The following is a 20,755-nucleotide window of genomic DNA, read 5'->3' as shown; positions in this document are numbered from 1 at the left end:
GATCATAAATTTTGGGAGACCTTCATATTGAGCTAATAACAGCAAACCACAAATAAATTGAACATTACATCTTTGGCCTAAAATTTAATATATTAGTTATTAATTATTTCACTTATAAAATGTTCAACACTTCTTTTTTCATCTAGTGTTACTCATACTACATCCCAAGAACCTCATTCAAGTACGAGTCAACCTCAAGCGGAAGCTTCCTAATACTAGTACCGTCGTTGGCTCTCTGTGTTATCATGGTCAAACCAACCATCGACTCGACACTCCATTGGGCTGCAAAAGGCATTAAACTTTGGAGATCTCAACATTGTGCTAACAAGAACAAACAACAACTGAATTTGACATTACATTTTTCACCCTAAATCTTAAAGCATTGTGTATACGAGTCATCTCACATATACAATGTTCAACACTCCTTTATTCATCATATGTGAGACTTCTTACTCAAAAGTGGTTTAGTATAACCCTTATGTGCTTAGAATATGTTATTTGTAGTTGGAAAATAATGACTAAAACTATAAGAAATAAAATTTCACAACGACTTTTTCCCAATAATAAGTGTCGCAGCAGAAAACCTTTTATCTAGTTGTGAAATATTTAAGGAGCAAAATTACTTAAAAACTATTTTTTATGGGGCAAAGAGAGTTCCATTAAGACCGAAAGGCTACCAAGCAACACTTATAAATGGAGAAATATAAGAATAAATCCTAAAACATACAAATAAAAGTGTGATTTGCTATCTTAAGCATAACTAATATAATTAATAATACATATGGTATAAATAAGATGTTAGTTTAGTGTCAAGTAAGCTAGACCCGCATAAAAACTTTAAATCTCAAGTTCAAATCCCTCATACATTTGTTGAAAGTGTCTCCTTTTATAAAAAGAAACAATAAAGGCTTTTTGCTTTTTTTTGTCAATCAAGATTAAGAATTTATCTATATGGGTAGGCCCATAGGTTAGACGGAGGGCCGAAAGTTCTGTTTTTTTTTTCAAAAATATTCTTTTGTTGTTGTGAAATAAATCACAGTCCAAAATTCAGAATTCATTTAAGATTTCCCATTTATATGAATCTTTTTTTAGCTCCATTTATATTTTTTTTTAAAGTGTCCATTTATATATCTTTAAAAACAATAAAAGTACATATTAACTTTATCCAAGATGATGACATCCTAGTTAAAAAATGTCTACATATGTTAGATAGTTTTTCAAAACCAAGTCATTGTCTTTACTAGGATGGTACCCGTGCGATGCACGAGAAGCTTCATCTGTAGTTCTTTTTGAGTTTATGTCTAACCAAAAGTTATAGCAACAAACCGCGCGTACGTTATTAGTGAACTTTATTTCGGAAAAATCAACTTTCGAACACCAGCAGCATTCGTAAAAATGATACAACCTAAGTGGATTTATGTCCAAAACTTCAAATGTCACTCCACTTGTGTAACTTGATATTTGTTTTGTCTCATCGGGCATGTTAACTTCGCATAAAATATTTTCTGATCACACTTTGTGGGAAATAGAAGAGGCCATTTCTGCACAAATTGTTGAATCAAGGCATCAAAGCAAGTCCAAAACTGTAGATCAAAACGATGAAACCCCAAATTTTACATCTCTTACCCCGAGGGAGGAGGAGAGGGAGGACATACTATTGAAGCTGATATTCTCTCCTCAACTGGTACCAACATTCCATCGTCTACATACGATCACAAAGTTTATGTGTTAATGACTATGCTCCTTGGTAATATGTACATAATTAAAGCAAACAAATCTCAAGTTAGGCATATAGAAATCATAGGAACCTAGAGAGAAATGTAGTCATCGTACTACCATGTATCTAACTCTTTGGCCCAAGCTATTTGCAAAGCTGTAAGGATCCTCCAATATATAGCCAAGAGAAATTGTGGTCGAGCCAAGACTCCTAGCAAAACCCTGTACACCAAGTTCCAGCATTGATTAATATGAATAGTTATAGGACTGATTCAAGAAGCCCAAATATACTCCAATTTTGTAATCTACAAGAAATTGAGACACATCTAAATTGGATGAATAAGAAAAAACCTACAAGAGTGTAAAAAGTTAACCGGTAGAAAAAACTTTAGCACTAGCATTGGTAGAATCAATTGCACCCTATTTATTGATCCATATATTTCAGTAAACAGAAAGAGCTAACTTTTTTTAAAGTGAACACAAAGAGCTAATTAAGCACCAAGTGAATAAGCACCATCCATTAAATAAGAAACAACAACAGACACACTTCTATATGGTATATTTGTTCAGAACCTTCTACCTTCATCATTATTTTGTCACCTTATGGGTTCACTTCCTGCTAATTCTAAGGCTTAGACTACACTTATCATCAGGTTGTGAAATATAGCATAGACCAAGTGAAAAAATAGTATCTTCAGAGTTCAAATACACCTTATGTAAATAACAGAATACTTGAAAACACTCCTTCAAGATCAGAAACAGTAGAAAAAAACTAACACTCACTCCTCAAATCAGCACCCAAAAGCCCCACCACCAAAGCAATAAGAAAAATTAATCCCAAATTAAAACACCCCAACCGCAACAGGACAAGAACATGGAGGCTGACAAGCTTGTAAGAAACAAAACAGGGACAACTGAGAAACAAAATTGCAACATATAGAAGACAAATCAAAAACAGAGTAAGAGAAGCCAAAATAATACCAGTTTAGGCAGAGCTTTACCTTTGATTGAACTAAGATATTGAATTGCAGATCGCATACATCTCGGTTTAGTGGCAATCACAAGTCCACAACCACATCATGCACTAATAGCAAAAACGCATGATAACTGCATCTGCCACAACATGCCTTGGTTATTACAGGTATAATAGATTAAGAAGTCCAGACTTGAGACCAACCCCAGTTATAAGAATTACTCAGACTTGAGACTGCAGGAAACCTAAGAACTCAGACCCATCACTAAAAGAGGTTAACAATCCAAACTCGCATGCATAAAAACAATACTGTAAAATTAAAAAACGCCCAAAATACCAAGAGAAGAGAGTGCAGGATCGGAGATGAGAATTACAATTGCAAGAAGGGAAGAGAAGAAAATTGACTCACCTTGTTCTGATTATGACGACGATCCTTCCCCCCTTCCGTCCATAAAATCAGTAAAGCTGTAAAGAAGATGAAGAGGGAGTGTAGGGTGTAGGCATACAACCTGTCAAGGACATCGGACAACTGGAATTTGCAGGCTAGAGGTAACATAGGCAGATAATATCTTGGGAGGTGGGAACAAAGGTAGCTATTAGGGGGAGAAGGTTTTGGAAGTGTGGGGAGATGGGAACAGATCGTGACCCTCCAATTTTTTTTCTCCTCCCTTGATCCAAGATCTTGGCTGGGAGGATAAGCAACGAAGTTGTTGTATTTACAAAACGCTGGCATCCTTTGCCCCTTTACCCCTACACATACGAATAGGTAGGATAAGGCATAGAGTCACAGGTCTGGTAAAGCAACACTGATTAATAGATCGAGAATTCGCGAGATGAGTTTACCTCAACCGTATGGTATAGACATAGCATAGGAGGAATATGAGGAAAAAGGGATAGAAGAGGACAAGTACATCATAGGTTTTTTTTGGCTTATAGTGTAAATAATAGCTTGGGAGATGAGAACGGAGATGGCTATTAGGGGGAGAAGGTTCTGGACAACCCAAGGAGATAGGGAAGGACGATGCAGATAGGAGACTTGTGCTATGGATAGGGGGAGGCAACTGTCAGATTTTCGCAGATGAGAGGGCAGGCGTAGCTGCCAGTGACAGAAAATTTGCTATGAGGGGAGGATGAGGTAAACAAACAGCAGCAGAGGGAAGTAGTAGCAATAGAAAAAGGAGAATACCATAGGGAGGCTAGCATAGTAAGGCCCAACCCAATATATTATCCCGTCCAAAAAAAAAAGTTGGTGCATGAACAGTGATTTCAAATCCTTTAATTGTAGGATAGACGATTATTTTGCTGAAGTGAACTTTAACTGTCTTTTAAGATTGGTTTTGAAATTGAGTTGTCTCTTTGAAAAACAGTTTTACCTAACTATTATCTCTAAATTGGAAATAATTTTCAGAATTATGGTTGTGTAGATATCCAGTTAGAAATAAACAATTTTATTTATTTATTTATTAATTTCGAATATTTTACTACTCTTAGATTGAATCTTAGGGGGAGACGGTTGTCTTGGAAACTCGTTTGGAAGGACATGAGGTTCATGATATGCGTATAGTAAGGCTAAGCCATAAGGTACTTCGTGGTAAAAAAAACATTATTTCTTATAAGGATGTATGTGTTGTGTTAGGGTGAATGGTAGAGGTGATGAGGAGGAAGGTGTGGGTGTGATTAAAGAGTGTTTTGGTTCTGATGAGGAGGAGAACCGAAAGGATCTAGCGATGAGAGTGATGAAGCAGTCTCAGCCTCAGACGTAGATGATGGGAGTAAAATTTTGTGTCCTATTATAAAGTTATCGTGACAAGAGAGTCACACTGCTTGTGAACCATGGCGCTAAGCCATACTTACCAAGTTGGGTGGTAAGAGATTTGATTTGAGATTCTGGAAAACTATATTAATAAGAATGTGGCAGCCTTAGGATCCATGGAGTTGATTCACGTGAACGCTTCCCATACTTGAGCTCTTATCCCACATTAAAACTTGTATTCTAAGCCCTAATCATCTTCCAACCATCCATGGCGGCTCCATCACATGCTCTAGTAGCAGCCTCTGGCCCTAAGTCCCTTCGCTCTCGAAACAAACACAACAAGTTAGTCTTATCTCCCCGCACTTTGTCTTCAAGGCCTCCTTCCATTCTCGCTCCCTCGCCATCTCTTGAGTCTCGAATCTCTCTGTCGCTTCTTCTCCTCTATCTCTAGAATTGCAGCATTCATTCGAAGCTTAGTTTGTAGTGTGCAAAGACTGCCAATGTGAGCGATTTTTTTATATCAACCTGCATAAAGGGATTTGGGATCCTCTACAACTGAAAGTGTCTTCATCCCTCTCCAGCAAGTAGCTTGGACCTTGAATATATTAGACGCTACACAATATTGAACATAATGGAATAATTATAATTTTTTTTATAAATATCACGTCACCACTCCCTGCATTTGCAACGATACCCTCTTTGTCATCAATCGAACAGAGGATGGCAGAATTGTGCTTTTCGCTCTTATGCGTTATGGAGTTAATGGTCTTTTTTTTTTGCTAAACGGTGCTCTCTCTTATTCAGTTCTTTTCGTTTCAGCAACTAGGAGACTAGGAATTTGAGTTTGTAGAACAATATTCCATTATTGGCAAATCAATTGACGTGATCCCCACCGCGACAAACCATACGAGGAGAAGCGAAGGTGGGTGGCTCATGAAGAATCCCAAAAGTGAAAAACTAGGAATCTCCAAAAAAATTGGCTAACGTTGTCGTTAGCTTAGCCAAACGATGACATTCTTACATCGGAGAAGACCGCCACCAGTTGACAGGTAGAATGGTAACTTCAACTTATAAGAAACTTATATTATGATATATAATAACAGAAAAAAAGGTGTAAATAAATTATGCTTATCTTAAAAATTGTACCTTTTTTAAATAGTTAAAAATTGTTTTAAAAAAAAAGTTAATAATTTTTTCTTAATATGAAAGAAAGAGGATCTAATTTATTTGCAGAAGCCATTAGAAACTCACTCACCTTCGCGGGCTCTTTCTTTCACTGTCTCAGTTGCTGCTTAGGGTTTCGTAGGTGAACCCTTCGCCGTTCACACTCTCCAATTCCAATCTCCAACCTCGTTCTCTCACAATCATCTTTCAATTCCTCTCAATTTTTCGTTACTGTTAGTGAAATTTTTGCTCCTTCTTCTTCATTCAGACTGCAGCAAAACCCTAGGGTTTAAGCTTCCCCCTTTTTCTTCCACTCAGCACATTTTCCTTGAGCTGGGTAGTGAATTTGGTTACAGCCATGTATGGTGGTGGTGAGTGCAAAAACAAAGTTTTAATTTTTTCTTTTTCTTATTATAATTTTCCCCTTTTCTCAATTTTGTTCATTTGGTTAATTACACAGATGAAGTCTCAGCTATTGTAATTGACTTGGGTTCTCACACCTGTAAAGCTGGTTATGCTGGTGAAGATGCCCCTAAGGCTGTGTTTCCTTCTGTAAGTGTGTTTACTACAGTTTTTCTTCCCTTCTTTTGGTAATACTATTATTTAATATTTAATATTGGATTTTGTTGTGTTTGCTGTTTCACTTAATACTGAAGACTGAAGAGGGCACTGACATTTTCTATGGTGATAAGCTAGTACTACTTGATAGTGTAATTAGTGTATATATTTTATACTTTGTCAGAATAACATAGAAAATGTATGTATAATGTGGGTTACCCTTTGATAAATGAATATTGTAATATAATTATTTTTATAGGCAAATGTTAGTTGTTAGTAAATTAGTTCCTTCACCAGGGTTTGAACCCTGACCGCTTCGCACTTCATTCCCCCCACCCCTTATGTCCCCTAGCTCTTACCACTTTAGCATTAATCCAGTTTACCCTTTTTAATATAATGACTGGAAGTGTTTTTTTTTGACATATGTGAACTTAGGTTGTTGGAGCAATTGATCAAATGGATATAGATGAAGCAGATAATGCTGAAAAGAACTCTGCCTCTGGTACAGAATTGAAGAATTCTGATAAAGCCAAGGGAAAGAGGAAATTGTACGTAGGATCTCAGTCCTTGGGATACCGTAGAGACCATATGGAGGTAACCCTTTATGTACTATTTTCTGTTTCTTTATTAGGATTTGATCAATGATTTGTACTTTTTGTGATTGATGTGTAATCTGTTTATTCCATGCTGTCAGGTGCTATCTCCATTAAAGGACGGAATTGTCGCTGACTGGGATATTGTTGACAGTATATGGGATCATGCCTTTAGGTCAGTTTTGTTTTCTAATCTATCGATGATCTGGATTGTAGGATTGTTGTTTTTTCCTTTTTAGATTTTTGTTTTATTTGAGGCAGCTCTTGTCATTGAAACTCCCCGGTGGTTCTTCTCAAAGCAATTTCCAAGGAGTAATTGACCCATTACGTACATCAAAGTTCTAAAGTACAACAGATATTGGAAATTTATGCAGTAATGTAGGCTAATTAATATTTGACGGTGATGAAGATTTTTTCTGAAAACTGATGACATATATATCATAAAGATTTATCATTTTTTTTTCTTACATTGGCTTTTGAAGCCCTAACTCATACGAATGTGAAGTATGTGGAGATGAGAGTGTTAGGGTGGATGAATGGACATTGAAGGAAAGGTTAGATCAAGAACAAAATTATATGGGAGAGAGTTAGAGTAGCATGTTTTGAGGAGAATATAATAAAAACTTGCTTATTGTGGTTTGGTCATGTGAGACGACTAATCAATGCTCCTGTGAGAAAACTGGATCAAAATTGAAGACAGTGCCATGAAAAGGGTAAACAAAACCAATGAAAACATTTGAAGAAACATTGAAACAGTTAAAAGACCTAACGAGCGGGTTTATTGAATATTTTTAATATGATAGAGCTCAATGTTGGAATCATGTGACTGACCCTACCTAGGGGAATCAGGCTGTTGGTGGTGATTCTTTTCCTATCATGACTGAGTGGAATGTGCTCACTATTTAATGATGTTTTTCTTTCTGGTTTTTGATGAATGTTCCCTTGCATTTTTTATTTTCAAATATTTCCTCATATAGCTTGGGAAATATTTTCTTATTAACTGGGCATTCGTTCTATCTTTTGGTAGGGAATGCCTATTGATTGACCCGAAAGAGCATCCAATGCTCCTTGCAGAGCCTTCTTCCACCTCTCAACAACAGAGAGAAAGGTATTCTGGTTATGATTCAATATCTAGAATTAATAGAGCTAAGTTTATTATCAATGTATACATTCAGTTTGTTGTGATTCTTGCAGGACAGCAGAGCTTATGTTTGAGAAGTACAAAGCGCCCGCATTATTTTTGGCGAAGAATGCTGTAAGTAAATAGTCCTTCATTGGCCTATAATATATATACATCTCAGAGTGAGAATGATTTATTCCTTTTGTTTGTATGCAGGTTCTGACTTCTTTTGCATCAGGGCGTGCTACATCATTAGTTGTTGATGGGTAAGAGATCAAGAAGTTGTTGACTGGTAGTTTTGTTCTTATTCTTTTTTTTTACGGTTTGTCCTTATTCTTTGGTAATATCAATATGAACAAATTATCTTTCTCTACATTTCCATATATCAGTTGTTAAGTTTTTGATATATTTTATGTGGAAGACATAAGTTATAAATGTCTCGTTTCTTAGTGGCGTAGGCTTTTACCAAATATAGTACTAGAATAATAGTAACTTGGAATTAGACCAAAAATGAAGGAGATCAGGCTCCTTACAAGAAGAGGTAGTTCTCTGTTGAGAGAGTGAATCACAAAGAAAATTAAGAAAAAAAGAAACATTGAAAGCCGCCTCCTTTGGATTTTTTTTACAATGGATAGTAGTAACTTCGGAAGAAAAAGAGAATCAGGCATAATATCTTACATAGAATCCTCAGATATGTGTGGACCACATATAATTTTTTTGTATAGATACATTTTGTTCGTTTGATTCGTGCTCGAGCTAGATGATGAAAAATTTTCATGTCCAGTTTTTTTGGAGGATGGATTTATTACGCACAGAATGCCCCACCTCCCAAAACTTCTCCACATTTTCCCTAGATCCTTCCCTCTCCTTTTATCTGTACTCCTAACCATCTCCCTCCATTTCCGACATTCCTTGCCATGTAGTTAGAGGTGCAAAATGGGCTAGGCCATATATGTCACCTTCTGCTATTTTACTGCACAACAATGCATCTATTTACTTGATGTTATTATTGAAATTATACAATTGTAAATTAATATAGAAATAAAATCTATCACTTCTGTATTTTTGTAGTTAATCACGATTAGAAGGAATGCTAGAAACACAATGACTGGCGACCCCAAATTGAAACAATTTCGGACATGAAATTTCATTTGTTTATTTATTTTATTTTTAATATGCCTCAATATAATACTAGAAACATAGCTAATGAGGTGTTTTCTTCATTTTCCCATTGTTCTCAGTGGTGGAGGATCAACTACAGTTGCAGCAGTACATGATGGTTATGTTCTTCAAAAGGTATTCCTTATTAACGAATAAAAAGGAATTCACCCGTTGTCATGTAACTAATTGGTTCATATTTTGCTTAAAATCTGTATTTAGTTTGTCTTTCAATTTCCTCAAAAGTAACCTGGCTGAAAAGTCTTCTAATCATACGATTGCTATTTATACGTCTTCTAATATATAAGGTAATGGACTTTGGGTTATATACTCAAAGACGAAGAATGAATATGTGTGTCACTTGTAGGCCACCGTCTTTATGCACTACTCGATCATTTGTCATCTTGTATAGCAAAAATGCAACTAATTGCTAAAAATTGTAAAAGGTAGCTGTTATACTTATATGTGATGCACTATTGCACGCCTTTGGTTGAACAAACGAATGTCTCTTCATGTATGCTCTGCTTATACATAATGTCTTTCGTTCAGTTTTTTTAATATATAATTAAGAATTTAAATTTTCATTCTACTCCAGCATTTATATTTAACATTTGGCTAATGCAGCCAGTTTTATCTGTCTGCTTATCTCCTTTACTATGTTTACAACACCAGGCTGTGGCTACCTCTCCAATTGGAGGGGAATTTCTTACAGACTGCTTGATGAAAAGCTTGGAAAGCAAGGGTATTGTGGTGGGTGACAAACATTAGCTATTATTTTTGTCTGTGGTCATCTGAAGTATAGGTGTGATGATTTTATCTGCCTGAGATTTCCCCATTTTATTTTTTTTCACAGATGAAACCACGGTATTCCTTTAGGCGAAAGGAAATACGCCCTGGAGAGTTTCAGGTAAATTGTGTTTTAATTTTGATGATTTGCGACAAACATAGCTTTTTTCTTCCATTTTCTCTAAATTTTTATTCTGGGCAATATTCAGGCTGCCTCCATGATTTATGGATGGTTTCAAATTTCAACTTCATTCTCCTCTCTTTAAACTGATGGTTCCTGTTGAACTTTCTCGAATGTTGATCAATTAATGAATCAAATATAATAACACTTGCATGTGCAGGTATACTGCTTCTATGTGAATTGTGCTGAATAATTTGTATCTTGTTTGTTCTACTAGAAGTAGGATATGTTCTCAATGTTTGTGCAAGTTTAGCTAATTAATTTCAGACTAAAGGTATTAAAGAGAAAATGGGGTTATATATATAAAAGAATAAGGATTATTGAGATAGATTATAGATTCAGGTGTTGATGGTCCCATGGTGCATTTTTGTGTGTGTGTGCAAATGATGTAGTTGTAGTGCCGAACGGAAGAATAAAAGGGAAGTTAGAGATATGAGACAAGCCTTGGAAGCACATGGCTTTCGCCGAAGTAGAAGTACAATAGAATACTAGGAATGCAATTTTAGAAAGAGAGACAATTTCCTATGTGGTGTTCAACTTATAAAACCTACAATAATTCAAGTCTTACGTTAAGTACCTTGGGCCCGTTATACAAAATGACAGGGGAAAGGAAGGGGGATGTCAACCATAGGGTTCAAGCTGGGTGGATGAAATGAAGGAATGCTTCAGGGGTGATCTAGTATAAAATTAACTCTCAAGGTTAAAAGAAATATAAGACTTGCAAGGTTGTATAGGCGTAACTGTTGGCTGATTAAGATCCCATAAGAGAACAAGCTCTGTGCCGCAGAGATGAGATTGTGATGATAGATGAATGGTTACAGAAACAAGATAAGATTAGCGATTCAATCATTAGAGAGAAAGTTGAGGTAAATCCTTTTGTATAAAAGGTGATAAAGTCTTGTATTAGGTGGTTTAGGTTATGTGTGTAAAAGATGTGTAGAAGTACCAATAAGGAGGGATGATCAGATTGTTAATGGTGAGGGAGACTAACAAAATTTATTACTCCAACAATTAAAATAAATTTAGCAGTTAATAGTGTATATTTGTACTTATTGCATGACAGGGAATATGCATGTGGTCTATGTAGCCAACCCCACCTAGTGGGAAAAGGCTTGGTTGTTGTTGTTGAGCAAAATTTCCTAGTGTTCTCTTATATGTTGCATTAAACCAATGTTAATGTGGTTTATTGCTTTTTCCTTTTAATATGATTTTGCTCGTAACAGCAATTCTGCGCATAAATGATTACTATTTGTTATGTTTTTTTGTGTGCCCTACAGACCGTAGATCTTGATTTTCCAAATACAACTGAAAGCTACAAACTCTACTCCCAGGTATGTCAATAATCATGTTCTATCTCATCAAATGTGTGTAGTTTACCTGATAACCATTTTCTTGTGACAGAGGGTGATTGCTAGTGACATCAAGGAATGTGTGTGCCGTGCTCCAGATACTCCATATGATGGTTTGTCTATCGTCTATTCTCATCTCATATGATGTTTTGGATCTTGTTGGCCATGTGCTTGTGTTAATTTGTTCTTTTGAAAGAGGTTGTGGATACAGTGCCCAGCTTTTATGGTGGCATTCTCTATCTCTAAATTTCGTTTCTTTTCTTTCTTTTACTCTGTATTACTCTTTGAATTAGATAGTTTTATTTGTTGTCTCTTGTGATGAAATTGCTTTACTCGGTCTCTGTGCTTATACATGTCATATTTGATGTTTTTTAGTGATTGATTTGTTAAGTATGCCTTCAGTTTGTTCTTTATAGCTCCAGAAGTTTCTTATACCGTGGCTCATATAGAATTGAGTACAAGCACTTTCCATAAATAACATCCACTTTCCTTTCTTTATTTGACAGAGAAAGCGTATTCAAACATTCCAATGACCCCATACGAGCTTCCTGATGGCCAGTAAGTTGCAGTTATTCTTGGTCATAGAAATAGCGAGGGTGGATCTAATTGTGTTTCATCTTCGAAAGACCTTCTAGTACTTTCTATTATATTGCTTCTGTTTTATCTTTAATTTTGTTTCACGACATTTTTTGTTAAAAACATAAATTTGTATACCCAGGACAATTGAGATTGGGGCTGACAGATTTAAGATTCCAGATATTCTTTTCAATCCATCCTTGGTTCAGGTGTGTATTTTGTCTTCCTGTTCATCTGATTTGAAATATTTATGATATTGCGTATTTTGCAAAATATGCTTAGCTTCTGGCAAGGTAGTCTAAGGCCAAAAGGTACCCTTATTGTGCAAATAGCTTTTAGTGCACTGTCCACCTCTATTCTCTTTTCTACACTATTTTACAATATTACTCGTTGACTTGTTGCCAATAGTGCTCTGAAGGGCTCATTTGGTGGACAAGATGGAATAAGAGTAAGATAGAATATGAACCTGATAAACTCTTATCTTATCTAATGTTTAATGTGCACCAGACAAAGGCTGGATTTGTTATGTATTATATGCAAATTTATAAAAACACACATTCCATATGAATGCATCATATTTGTAAAGTGACATTGATACTCTAATGGTAGATGATGCTCACAATTTATATAAGGTACTTGTGTTCATAACATAAAAGCCCATAGACACATCTTTTCCTCGTCTATAACACACATATCTTGATTTTCTGATTACTTTGTTCTTCTGTCAGTTGTGTGCACTAATGATCTACATTGTATCAATTTAAATTACAGTCAATTCCTGGCATGGAGAGCTTTGCAGAAATTGCTCCTTCAGTTCGTGGTCTTCCTCAAATGGTAATTTAATTTAATGTGTATGTTCTAAATATCTCAAATGGAAGATGAAATGGAGGATAGTCCGACAATGTTGATAGAGGGAGACCACATAATTTATAGTTATAGGCCAATGAAACCATATAAAAGAATTTGGGGTCTGTCATTAGACATGATTCGTAATAAGTTATCATGTCGTTTGATTCATTTAGCTGACTCCAGAAAGTGGGAAAAGACATTGGTTGCTGTTAGTAATACTAAATTAGGTTTTGACTTACTGTTGCTGATTGCTTCTATATTTGTATTTGCAGGTTATAGAAAGCATTAACAAGTGTGATGTAGACATTCGAAGAGAGCTATTTAGTAGCATACTGGTAACGTTATTGTTGTTGCCTTCTCTCTGTTCCTGTGTGTATATTCCTCTAGCTAGTTCCTATGTTGAGCTTAATTTAGATTTTGCATGGACAACTTGTGTGAAAAAAATGGTTGTACTTGGGAGCATTATAAGAGCCTTGCACAGTAGGCCATCCTATTAATGAATAATTTTGGAGTTCTTTTGAGAGGGAGGAATGGTTGGCCGGATTGTAGTTCTGTGAGATTGCATGCATTGTAACTGAAATAGTTTTGTATTGACTGGAGTTATCTGAGCTGTAGTTTAGTCAAATGGCCTTTACCCAGAAATATAATCTGCAATTATTTGCTGGATCCATCTGATGCACACATGTCTAGCTTATGTCTGTTTGATAGGTTTTGCTTTTTTGTTGAACTGAAAAATATAATGGAAGCATCTCACATGATAATATATCATTCACCTGGGCAATTAAACTTGATTCCATCTATCACTTTCAGCTTGCTGGTGGCACAGCTTCAATGCAACAACTGAAGGAACGCCTTGAGAAGGACTTGCTAGAGGTACAGTTTAATGAATAAGTCCTTGTCTTATTCACTGATTAGCAATTTGGTTGTAGTTAGGATTTTAAGTATTGGGCCTAATTGACTTGTGGGCCTGAGTATAGTTTATTTTTATCTGCAGTTGGCAGTCTATCTTTTTCTTAGTGGTTTAGTCTATTTTTATTTCCTTTGCTAGGGTTAGTTTATTATAAATAGGAGTACCGTCTTTAGTTTAGAGTAGGATTAGATTAATAGAGTTTGTAAAGGGATTTTCCCTTGGATTGGAAGGGTTTCACCCTTGGAAAGAAGGTTCTCCTTCTTGTGAATCCATTAGGATTGTTTTCGCCTCTCTCTCTCTATCTCTCTCTTCTCTCTTCTCTCTTCTTATTTTATTTTCCAGTTTATATAATCCAAAAATACTTCCTATTCCTCTTCCTTTATTTCATTATTGGTTGTTAGGGTTTTCCAAATCCTAGCAGTTGTTGATACTGAATCTAAACAGCTTTATAACTTGCTTACCCTCTATTTCTCCATTTATGCTTTAGCATGATGATTCCAAAGGTTAATACTCATTTTTCTCAAGGTTTGTTTTGTGTCTTCCACCACAAATATCATATTAGCTCTGTTCTTGCAGTGCTGACTTCCATTAGTACAGCCTTATGGGGACCTTGTCTTCTTATACTGTGTTTCCTGAAATCTTGTGACGTCTAATTTATGTTGGGAGATAAGAAGTGCTGGACTTTACAGCATGTTAGGGAATCTGTATAGAATCACAAGTCAAAGGTTTTTGTCTTGGTATCTATTGTAGATTAGGACTAGATATATTGGCCTTATCGGTCAGGTTTATGGGTTTCTTTTTGCTGCTTTTGTTTTTTTCAACTTTTTGTTACTTTCAAGTATAATTTCAAAGAGAAGTCTATGCTTATGGCTTCCCTTGTGGTGTTTCTTTGATGGTCTTGCAAGTGGAAAGACCATTTTAGCTAATGTATTTTCCCCTTCCTTTGGGGTGACCTTTATGTTACTTCCCCAAGCATTCAAATTCTCATTCGATTTTAAGCGTATATGCACCTTGTAAATGATAACTTTTCTTTTATTAAAATAATTTTAACTGGAAATGCTCTTCCGTTATCAAGTGTCTGAAACTATCTGTTAGAATTTATAACTAAAGAAGATTATAACATTGCCTTCAGCTAAAAATTCTGCAATCTGACACTTAAAGATACCACAGTTAAGTAAAAAGCAATTATTGGAGCTCTCTGAGTAGGACTGTGTTTATAATATTACAAAATATCAACAGGTTGTTTCTTTTTGAATTATATCACGTGGCATATGATTCTTATTGTTCTTCTAAAAGGTAAAAAGGTAGATTTAATGGTCAAAATTGACTACAATTTCATTTCTAACGCAGGAATCCCCTCAAGCTGCTAGGGTAAAAGTATTGGCCAGTGGAAATGCTACTGAAAGAAGGTTTAGGTGCGATATCTCTGTCTCTATCAATGTGGTGCTTTTGGTGATTGATGACGCTATTTATTTCCAGTTATTTTCCTCCTTCTGGTTATTTAATGTGATTGACTACTCTGGTTTATCATAAAACAAAATATTTTTTTATATCATATCGTTCAGTCTAGGCCTTCAAAATGCTGTGCATATCTGCACAGAAAGTAGCTATGGTTCTATTTAGCTGGGATGCAATATTTACATCATACCATTTTTAAGTAACTTTTCTTTAGGCTTTACTTTTTATACATTTTAGTTTGTGTGTGTGTGTGTGTGTGTTTGTTTGTTTGTTTGTTAATTGACTTTCTCTCTTAAGATTGTATATCTCTTAAATTTGGTTCAAAATTCCATGCAATATGATTTGTCATATGAAATGAAACTCAAGGCTGCTTGTGGAATTGTTTTGACTTCTATCTCTGGTGTATCAATTAGTAACTGTTGAAACTCTTGTTTGGCGGCTAATGTCTTTTTTCTGGTGTCATTGGATGTTTTATTGAACGTAAAAAGCCTTTTAGATTCTTGTCTTATTTGGATTCAATTAGGAGAGAAAGCATGTAGAGATCTAGAGAGAGAATTTGTTCAATGTGGGCCTGGTTGGGGATGTGAGAGTTTTACTGTTGCCTGACCTCTTTCTTGGGTGTATGTATGACGATCACAAGTTTGCTATTGACACTGAATGAAGTATAATTTTGCTTTAACTGTTTGATGGGTGCGTTCTTCTCTTTCTGGCTATGTCAATTTTGTTGTTTCATTAACTAGTTATTGGTTGGATTGGAAATCTTCTACCTTCTTCCCATAACACTACTTATTATTCCATTACTTTCAATATCATTTGGGGTTTAAAATTATGATTTTATGTGGGAGTGATTGTTGAATTATTATATCTTCTAATTTATGATGGTGACTTTATGTGCAGTGTTTGGATAGGGGGTAGTATATTGGCTTCTCTTGGCTCCTTTCAACAAATGTGGTTCTCCAGATCCGAGTAATTAACAAATGATCACAACCTATTGTCATTAGAAAGCTTAATTATCAATTTTTTTAGGGATATCTTTTAACGGTGTTTTAATGATCTTCTGATAGGTATGAAGAGCATGGAGCTTCATATATCCAAAGGAAGTGTCCTTGAGTTGCTATTGGTATATGGTTCTTATCTATCTTGATGTTTAGGAAGTTCTCCCATGAACGCTGAAGTAGTGCTTGTATACTAATGAACCTTTCTTTGCTAATTAGTGACCATTCATTCCCATTGATGTAAAGCGTGCTTAGAGTCTAACAATGCCTTATGCATCAAATTGGATTCCCCTTTGTGTAATTGAACTCAACATGAGAATCTTGATTTTGATGTTAGTTTAATTTCGTAACTAGTTTTGATTGTTGCGCAGGGTGGTGAGTCACAAAGTGTCGTTTCTTGAGAATTTATTGTTGCTTGGTTTTTGGTTTGTGTGGAAAGTTTGGTTTGTTGATTAGCATTTTACTGTGTAAACTTCATTGATCATGGATGAGGTGGTTTCAGGATTGGGGATCAAGATATTGTCTCTTGTCCCTGCTGTTTCAATTTTGTATACCCCAATACAACCTTATCATTCTAATTAAAAAATAGTAAAATACACAAAGATTATGTAAATGAACGACTACACTTGTATTTATAGGCTTGTAGTCTATTGTCATTGTCCTTGCAAGTCTATTAGAAACACCTATAAATGGTCTTCCAAATGCAAGGTTGACTTTAGACTACCTTGCTTGTTTGTCATTTCTTGGATCATGTGACTGATTTGTTTTTATCTGAGATGAGATGTTCCTTGACTAAGTCATATATCGTGGGAAATGAGAGTTCTAAGGGATGCAAATGAATCAAAGGGTTAATTATCCAATTCAAATCACTTCTACCCATTTTTTAAACATCGTTAACTTGATGGTTCTTCTTTGATTGCCTTTTAGAGTCTAATTGATCGTTAATAAGTTTGCCCAAATATGTTGAAAATCATAATTTCAAGAGGGGCGTTGATCCACCATTCAAGATATTCGAGAACCATTCTATGTAGGGGATAGAAAGGAAATTTGTGCAGGATTTGAGCCTTTGATTACTGTCCATGGTCATTGTATTAATATCTTTCTTCAGTACGGTAGGATGGGAGGTTGGATTTAAGTCGATTGGAAAGTCAACTGGTGCAAGGATTCCTTGAATCAACCAAATTGTTGAGCAAAGCATTATGGATAATAGGGTCCATTGATAGCTTGTTAGATTTAAATGTGGGTTTAAAGCCACAAATTAATATATTGTGAATAAGAGGACTCCAGCCTAGAACCTGCTCGACAAACTCTACATTTGGGGTGAAAGGGTCATCGTTGAACCAAAAGGGGCCTCGACATTTTACCTAATATGGATAGAACTGAGTGGGATAAGATAGGTCCATGCCCACGAGCTTGTTGGCTACAATAAAAAGAGAACTAGTAGCAGAAGCAAGGATCATTGCAAGAAAGTCCCATCTCAGCAAAGTACATCATCATTCACTAGTGGGCAGTAGCCCCTTGGAAGCTAAGTTTCCCTCTTCCTTTAGGACCTCAAGACGATTGAATGTAGAGAAGGAAGGCATTGCACACAGTAGTTTATAACTACAATATTTCAAATATAAATTAGAAGTATTTTTACTTGTGTAAAAACTCTTAAGAGAGCATCTCATTTTGTTCTCCTTAGTATCACTTTTTTCGACGGCACCAAAATGACTCATTTGAGGAGTCTTTTGTCGTATCGTGTTCCGTCATAAGAACATAACACGAAATATAACCTAGATAGCTCGCTTTGTCACTACTGTCTAAAAAAAAAAAACTACCTTATTTTTAATGGCACGGTTTTAAACTTGACAATTGTAAATATTATTAATTCTACTATTTTTTTTTGAAAATGACAGAATTCATTAAACTTGGACCGGAATAGAGGTTGTAATATCTGTAGAAACAAGTAAGGTTGCATCAGAAGGGACTTCCTCAATCCACACTAACCCGGCGAATGAGGAAGCTCTCTTTGCAAGCAAATCTGCTACAGCGTTACCAGAACGGCGTACAAAAGAAAGGGACATTACATAAAAAAAACGACAAAGAGATAAGCATTCTTTGATAATAGAAGCTAAATATGAAGCACCATCTAAAGGCTTTTTTCATCTCTGAAACAATTGCAAGCAATTGGTTTCAAAACAGCGGAATGTTGTTACTTGTTGCATATTTCTATATGTTACATCCCCAACTTTGGGCATTGCGTGTAGAATCATACCCAGGCTGTTGTATAAAGACATGTATATATATGCAGATAGGATCCAAATTAATTTTGCTGGCATGGATCACATGATCAGATTTCAGACCAAATAGTGAATGAACTCAAATCCAAAGAGGGTACTGTTTTTAATATCAATCAAGGGTGAAAGAGAACCATTTCCACTTTAGAATCAGGTTCATACAAATTCCTGGACCCCCAAGTTAGGTACAGGAACTAATTCTATGAGTAAGTTTAATATATGCATACTTATTCATATATCATGTGATCCACCAAACACCCACAATTACCTTCTAGAATATTCTTGGCACATGCACTGCCTGATGTTTCCCTTTCTATCCCTAGATGCATGGTAAATACTCCATTATATTGATAGAGCAAGTATACAATTAACACATTGCTTCCTATAATTCTCCCTGTAATCAATGAAAGCAACTACCAGGACAGAGTACGACAAAATTTGATATAATTACATCCCCAAACACCAGCTCACAGTTCTAAGCACTTGCTAAAACGATTGACTAAACGGGTTACAATGGTCTGAATCGATTGAAAGCAGTAATTATAGTGGAATTTGTACAACAATCAATGAGTGAAAATATATTGTTAAATTGGGTTTTGTCTAGTGTGACTGTGTGAAATTTGTTCACAAATTAAACGGGTTTCTCTTTAGCACATATAAGGAAATATTATAACTTCATACTACTAAGGCAGGCGGTGGACTCTTTCATTAGGGAAGGGAAGAAGGGGCCTAAGCACGGCGGATGCCGTACACTTGAGTGGAAAAGGAAAGGTATGAAGTAACTCGACTGATAGGGATAGAGAATAAGTACCTCTTTTTCAGGCCTGTTTGGACATACGGTTCTCGTGGAAGATCAAGTTGGTGAGCCGTGTGATGGGAAACCTTCCCGCACGGTTCAGAGTGCAGTGAATTAAAATGAGAGTTCATCACCACATCATTGCATGTAAGGGGAGCTCGCTCGATTTGCAAATTGTTCGACTCGTAATTCACTTCTGACTTCGTGTTCGATAGCCCGAACAAGTATTCAATGTTAATAATAAAAACATGGTTCATGTGTGGACCATTCCAAAAAATTATCTGTTAAATAAAACTTATTATTCATATACAACAATCTATATATAAAGGAGTTGTCTAAACCACTCATGGTGATCATTTAACCTCATTTTAGATTGGATTTAAAAAAAATACCCCATCTTAGATTGACCAATATAATTTAGAATAAGTGAGTAATGAATTTTATAATTTTTTTAATAAATGATTTATTGACTCACTAAGGTGAGGTTAAATCACATCCGTAAATGATTTAGCTAGGTAGAAGTAAGTTTTTTTTAGACAAGGTAGAAGTAAGTGACTATGTGGGTTTGATCCATTGAGCCAACCCTCTTAACCCACAACGCAAGGCATGGCGATCAGATAAATTGTTAATGGAGAAATATTGATTTTGAATTGTACTTTTTTAATTTCAAAAATTAGGTTCCCTCTACGATGTGCTGTGCTTTAATACACACACTCTCTATCATTTGGATCTAGGTTAATTTTGAACCATTTTCATCAAATTTGGCTTAAATATGAAGATTTTGATTATAAAGTTTCAAAGTAGAACAAAGTAGGAGGCTTGCAACTATTTTATATCTAACGTCCTAATAATAAGACTAATATCAGTGGTAAGTGAAATTAAGAGTAACATGAAGAAAATGTCTAGTAAGACCAGTATCAGATGAATTGGACCGGACCGCAGGGTCTGACCGAGAATACACTAATTTCAGAATTAAAATTTGTGTCCAAGACATTTTTTTTAACAAAAATAGTAGAACGGAGAGAAAACACATTCAGACTACTGGATAAGGCGCCTGTGGCATGCTATGAAGACTGGTAGAGGCTCAATCCTAGGAAGAAGCATCGGGGGTCTCCCTGAGAAGGATTGTCCACCAACTGAGATTTTACTAACCTCAAGATGACTCAAATCCTCAACCTATATGGAGGTGAGAGTTAAATCAGGAATCTAAGATCAGTTGTGCTTACGAAAGGGGGTTTTAAGACACTTTTTTGAAAGAATATGTGAAAGCCTTTTGGCCTGGGAAATATATTTGACCATATGAGGATAATCAAATTTATTTTTTAGTTTTTTTCAAATAAATAAATAACATCAAATAATGAATCAATGAAAAACAATACGTCACTATGACTATTGACTAATTACTCCTGGTCCTGGGATGCACTAATTTCAAAATAAAAATTACTTCCAATACACTGTTTTTTGGGCATCTTTTTTAAAGGGAAAAAAATTAGAGGATATAAAATTTGTTTATATAAATATATCCCTCTGTTTCAAAACTC

General features: G+C 35.5%; 1 protein-coding gene and 1 long non-coding RNA gene across 4 annotated transcripts; one reads left to right on the top strand and one right to left on the bottom strand.

Moving 5' to 3' along the window:
- Positions 1–1,332: 1,332 nt before the first annotated feature.
- LOC130739237 (uncharacterized) lies at positions 1,333–3,843 on the bottom strand. Of its 2 annotated transcripts, XR_009019816.1 has the most exons (6): positions 3,533–3,843; positions 3,099–3,439; positions 2,718–2,829; positions 1,837–1,938; positions 1,627–1,702; positions 1,333–1,541 (listed from the first exon to the last, which is right to left on the bottom strand). It is a non-coding gene; the product is annotated as an uncharacterized LOC130739237 (long non-coding RNA). The 2 variants fall into 2 exon arrangements; XR_009019815.1 differs by having other exon boundaries at positions 3,099–3,842.
- Positions 3,844–5,660: 1,817 nt separating this feature from the next.
- Positions 5,661–16,509, top strand: LOC130739236 (actin-related protein 4). 2 transcript variants are annotated; one of them, XM_057591491.1, is made up of 21 exons: positions 5,661–5,748; positions 5,875–5,977; positions 6,067–6,158; positions 6,600–6,758; positions 6,859–6,932; positions 7,785–7,865; positions 7,952–8,012; positions 8,094–8,143; positions 9,119–9,173; positions 9,708–9,785; positions 9,889–9,942; positions 11,280–11,333; positions 11,404–11,464; positions 11,858–11,909; positions 12,070–12,136; positions 12,699–12,761; positions 13,049–13,111; positions 13,587–13,649; positions 15,037–15,101; positions 16,042–16,110; positions 16,209–16,509. In XM_057591491.1, exons 2-21 carry the CDS (start codon positions 5,965–5,967, stop codon positions 16,252–16,254), a joined length of 1,320 nt encoding a protein of 439 aa, XP_057447474.1. In that variant the 5' UTR covers positions 5,661–5,748; positions 5,875–5,964; the 3' UTR covers positions 16,255–16,509. The 2 variants fall into 2 exon arrangements, with proteins under 2 accessions (XP_057447474.1, XP_057447473.1); XM_057591490.1 differs by having other exon boundaries at positions 5,672–5,977.
- Positions 16,510–20,755: the final 4,246 nt, after the last annotated feature.

Source organism: Lotus japonicus, chromosome 2 (assembly GCF_012489685.1).
Source record: "Lotus japonicus ecotype B-129 chromosome 2, LjGifu_v1.2".
NCBI lineage: Eukaryota > Viridiplantae > Streptophyta > Magnoliopsida > Fabales > Fabaceae > Lotus > Lotus japonicus.
The sequence above is the reverse complement of the archived record's forward strand: the minus strand, read 5'-3'. Positions and strand labels throughout refer to the sequence as shown.

Coding starts and splice junctions, on each gene's coding strand:
- LOC130739236 (XM_057591491.1), top strand. Junction 6,933..7,784: donor ATATGGGATCATGCCTTTAG/GTCAGTTTTGTT, acceptor ATCTTTTGGTAG/GGAATGCCTATTGATTGACC. Junction 8,144..9,118: donor ACATCATTAGTTGTTGATGG/GTAAGAGATCAA, acceptor CATTGTTCTCAG/TGGTGGAGGATCAACTACAG.